This window comes from Arachis ipaensis, chromosome B07 (genome assembly GCF_000816755.2).
Source record: "Arachis ipaensis cultivar K30076 chromosome B07, Araip1.1, whole genome shotgun sequence".
NCBI lineage: Eukaryota > Viridiplantae > Streptophyta > Magnoliopsida > Fabales > Fabaceae > Arachis > Arachis ipaensis.
Genome location: NC_029791.2, coordinates 108520213 through 108524798, shown reverse-complemented (window position 1 = coordinate 108524798; position 4586 = coordinate 108520213). Strand labels below are relative to the sequence as shown.

At 37.3% G+C, this 4586-nt stretch overlaps 2 protein-coding genes across 2 annotated transcripts; both read right to left on the bottom strand.

Annotated features, from left to right (window-relative positions):
• On the bottom strand, positions 270 to 2834 carry LOC107607608 (lysM domain receptor-like kinase 4). The gene has a single exon (XM_016309540.2). It carries the CDS (start codon positions 2393 to 2395, stop codon positions 455 to 457), a length of 1941 nt encoding a protein of 646 aa, XP_016165026.1. The 5' UTR covers positions 2396 to 2834; the 3' UTR covers positions 270 to 454.
• On the bottom strand, positions 2963 to 3824 carry LOC107608218 (probable calcium-binding protein CML41). The gene has a single exon (XM_016310078.2). It carries the CDS (start codon positions 3799 to 3801, stop codon positions 3205 to 3207), a length of 597 nt encoding a protein of 198 aa, XP_016165564.1. The 5' UTR covers positions 3802 to 3824; the 3' UTR covers positions 2963 to 3204.

The following is a 4586-nucleotide window of genomic DNA, read 5'->3' as shown; positions in this document are numbered from 1 at the left end:
ATAAAAATGCATAATTATTTTTTAGTTATCTTTTATTTTTTTAAAAAAAATTAACATAGAGATTTATTTAATTTCATTTCGAATCTGTTTTGATAATTTCACATATGCAAACTGAAAAGTGAAAAGCATAAGTAATATTTTTCATTCAAGTCTTTTAATTTGATTCTCTATTGAATTCTTTCACATATATTTCATGTTGAGTTAAGAAAATTAACGAAATAAAACAGTAGAAGGTGATATCAAGTATCCACTTAACTTTTTTTTGCAAGAGTAAGTAATTATTTTGACAGCCAAAAAATTATGGATTTGACAACATTTTGAGTTCAAATATTAATGTACAAATAATGATTCTAAAATGCTTATTACACATATTAGCCATGTTTTGCAGAAAAGTAATTTCAGAGCATAAAAATTTTACATTTACTTTAAGTAAACAAACATATGCAGTACGATTTCACCTCTCCGTGCTTCCACTGTCATTGATGCGGCAGGGTGACGTTCTTGTCTCAATTTCTGTATATATTCTAAGCAAACTCGAGACCACTTCTGCCATGTTTGGTCTCCTTGAAGGTTCTTCAACCAAGCATGCTAGGCTTAGGTTAACTAGCTGAATTGCATAGACCTTCTCACAGTTTCCCACGAGACTAGGATCAATGAACAAACCGAGTTTCTCTTCTGCATCATCTTTGTCAATGAGATTCAATATGATTGATGAAAGCATCGTCTCACTTCCATCATCCTGCACAATAATAGAATCTTTGCCGGTGATCAATTCCAACAGCACCACTCCGAACGCATACACATCCATCTTCGATGTGACTCTCCCTGAATCAAGATACTCTGGAGCCATATAACCCCTGGTTCCCACAACATGGGATGTGTAATAAGAACAAGAGCTTGTTACTTCTCTATCTGATTCTTTAGCCAGAGTGAAATTCGCTATCTTGGCCCTTAGATCTTTATTTAGCAATATATTATCAGTGTTTATGGCCTTGTGAACATAGCAAGGATCTGTGAAGTTATGAAGATACTCAAGTCCATTTGCAACATCCACAGCAATCCGAATCCTCTTTCTCCAACATTGGTGTTCTATGGTTCTGTTTCTTCTCCCAAGCCATTCTCTCAAACAACCATTTTCCATGTACTCAAAAACAAGATAGAAGGATCCATCTTTTTCACAGTAACCTTCCAGCTTTATCAGGTTGAAGTGATTGATCCTTCCTAACAAATTCACTTCTTTAGAGGCACCCAAATTCATCTTCTTGATCGCCATGATTTCCCTCTCCTTACCAAATACCCCACGGTAGACAGAGCCTTTGATTCTGTTGCTTGCACTGAAATTCTCAGTTGCTTCTTTAATTTCATCAAACTTGTACACTTTGGAAAGAAGCTCAATGCTTGCTAACCCTTCACGTATTTGTTCTGAAAACACTTGCTTTGTTCTGCCTCTTCTATCTCCCCTGAAGAAAATTTCTAATCTCTTTCTACGCACAAACACTAGAGATAAAACGACAAACAGAAAAAACAAGAAGCTCGCCGAGGAAGTAAGAGCAACTATGATTCTTTTTCTTTTTGTCTTTTTCTTATCCTTTCTTACAGTGTAAAGAGTAGTTGGAGAAGGTGGTTGACCATTTTGAACTTTGGTTATTGTGCTGTTGGGTTCACTTGTTAATGGAATCAGGACAGTTGTGAATGGATAGAGCATTTCATTTTCTGAGGAGAAACCATTGGCATCAACCATACTACTTGCGTTGACATGGAACCGTGCTGCGATATTAGAGATGTTATCACCCCAATTAACCGAGTAGGTCAGCAAATACTTGGTGCCGCTACCGGCTTGACGCGCCGTCGGACAAGCGCATCTGAGGGGCACGTGCAACACCATGCCAGGATGCAAATCAAGAACCCCATAAGTATTGTAACGCTGGAGAGAATCGCACGTGGTTAATCCCTGAAAGGTATCATTTGCTGTTGTAAAATATGTTGGATCTTTTGGCAGAACGTATGTGGTTTGGGCTTGATAGTACTCATCATAATCATCATCATGTTCTCTGGTTGGACAAGAACAATTGAGAGGGACAATGACTTCTTTGCCGGTTCGGAACAGTGTGGAATGAGAGGCGTTGTTGAACCTTGCAAGGTCCTCTGGGTTTGAGGAAGTGAGGTTGGAGATTGTGGCAATGGTGTTGTGAGGAGTTTGGGATTTGAATATGAGAAAGGCTAAGCAAGATTTTTGGAATCCATTGCAGGTGTATAGGAAATCTGAAGAAGGACCCTCTGCGTCGTTGTTGCTGCAATTTAGTACTGAGTTTCCTGAATAATTCTGCTGTGACATGATGCCATTTGAAGATACAAGAAGAAAGCTTAGTGTGAAGAGAACAATAGTATTATCCATTGGACTCAGACTCGTGATATGATAGACTAATATTTCTCATATCAGAATACGTAATATATAGCGCAAACGCGGGTTGGATTAAAAAAGTGATAAAATTATTTATTATTTCTATTAGTTTCACGTTACTATCAGCAAATTATGATAATAAGGGTCGACATCAATGATTCTGCCGATGATGTCACTCCTTTGCTGCAATTGGATCCAGACACCGTAATCCTAAACCCAAAGAAGGGTAGAATTGGTCAAACCAATGAATATAGTCATTGCTAAATAATATTTATTGGCAAACTGACAAGTGACAAGGCATCTTGATTCTTGATCATCATCCCTTTCTGGTGTACTATATTAACGAAATCTTCATTATTTTTAACACCATTTGTTTGTTACTTTGTTATAGTGATAGCTTCAATTCGAAAAAAAGAGAAGCACAGAATGAGAGAATGAGTCTACTGGCTTGCAAGGACTAAAAAATCGTTGGAGTATGACCTTCTTTTGTTGTTTACTTTCTGATTCAGAGGCAATGAGAATAGGTAGGTCTGTTCGTTGTGGTGAAGTAAGCCTTCTAGATGAACGTTCACAAGAAGTTACTCTGTTGTTACATTTTCCTTAATATAATATATGTACATCAGTACATCAATCAGTATGCATATAATTTTTGCAGGAATAACATTTTAAAACTACATAGCGACATACATTTAAAATTATTTGAGTATTAAACTGTGATTCAACTTTGGCTTTCACATGAAAATATATATATTTTTTTTAAAGAAAAAAAAAAAAGAAAAGTTGAATTTGGAAAATAGGTGGGATCAAGGAACCGGTGACATCATTTGCTGAAACTCATGGAAATCAAGGAATCCATTGCCATCAAGATCGAATGGTCGAATCATGGCCTCGCACTCTTGGTGAGATTTAACTTCCCCCAATTGGTGTAACATGTTCTGCAACCCTTTGGGTGTTATGCAGCCACAACCTTTCTCAACTTCGAACATCTCAAACGCGCTCCTTAGAACATCTTCCAAGTCGCCATTGTCCTCTTGCTTCATCAGTCTCACGAAGTCCCCAAAATGAAGCAACTCATCCCCGTCGGAGTCAAACTCGTTCACAATCTTCTTTGCCACTTTATGGTTCACCGACTCGCCTACCGACCCCAAATAATCCACGAGCTCCTTGCTTGAGACTTTGCCGTCTTTGTCAACGTCCAAGTGATCAAAAACGTCTCTGAGTTTGTCATCTTCTTTTGTGTTGTGCATGTTGGAATTGGATGGCATAATTAACTCAGATGCTGTGTCTGTGCGAGGAGGAGGAGGAGTTAAACATGGAAAGGCTAACTTGAAGAAGAGGAAGAAGGTAGTCTTGCTAGAGAATAACCACTTGGAGGACTTGGAAACAATGGCGTGTGCCATGGGTGTGGTGTTTTACTTTTAAAATAACAGACAACTCTGTCGTCGATTTTAATATTTTATTTTTATTTTTTATTTTTTTATTTTATTTATAAAATTAATAATAAAAAATTACAATTTATTTTTTTAATTGTTAAAAAAAATTAAAAAGATTCATTTCCGATAAATGTAACTTCTTTTCTTAGCATTTTCCCGGTCAGTACCCGAAGAAGGGGTTTGCCTTGGTGGACAAAGGAAAAATGTGTCCCTACAGCCAAGTCAAGAAAGCTCTTTAATTACACATATTAAATTTTTTTTTTTCTTTTGGCTGGGCTGTCAGAGAAAGAGCCTTAACCCACAGCCCAAATACCTTAACCAACTTTCAAAGCCCAATACTCATGACATTGCCATTTTCCACAAATCCATAATACCGATCCAACGTGTCAGTGTGAATCTCTCAGCAGGAGAGCGAGTTCTCTCGTGAGGAGAGCTTTTTAGAACGTAAGGTTCTAGTCGAACTGGTACTTGAATATCAGCCCTTCCAGCAAAACCAACCTACAACAAGAAAACCTGTTAGATTAGCCATAATTTTATCCGCATATAACACTGAATCAGCAAGTATTACATATCAACACTCACACAACCAGCTTATTTACACACCACACATAAAATACACAGTACAAAAGCATGACAACTTTTGGTTTGGAACCAATAGAAGGAAAAGTGATTGCAATTAACCAGAGATTAGAAGAGGAACACAAATCTAACTACATCAACTTGGTGGGCAAGATAATATCGGAGAAAGAACT

Excerpts from the sequence above, each read along its gene's own strand:
- LOC107607608 (XM_016309540.2), bottom strand. The coding sequence starts at position 2,395 with ATGGATAATACTATTGTTCTCTTCACACTAAGCTTTCTTCTTGTATCT.
- LOC107608218 (XM_016310078.2), bottom strand. The coding sequence starts at position 3,801 with ATGGCACACGCCATTGTTTCCAAGTCCTCCAAGTGGTTATTCTCTAGC.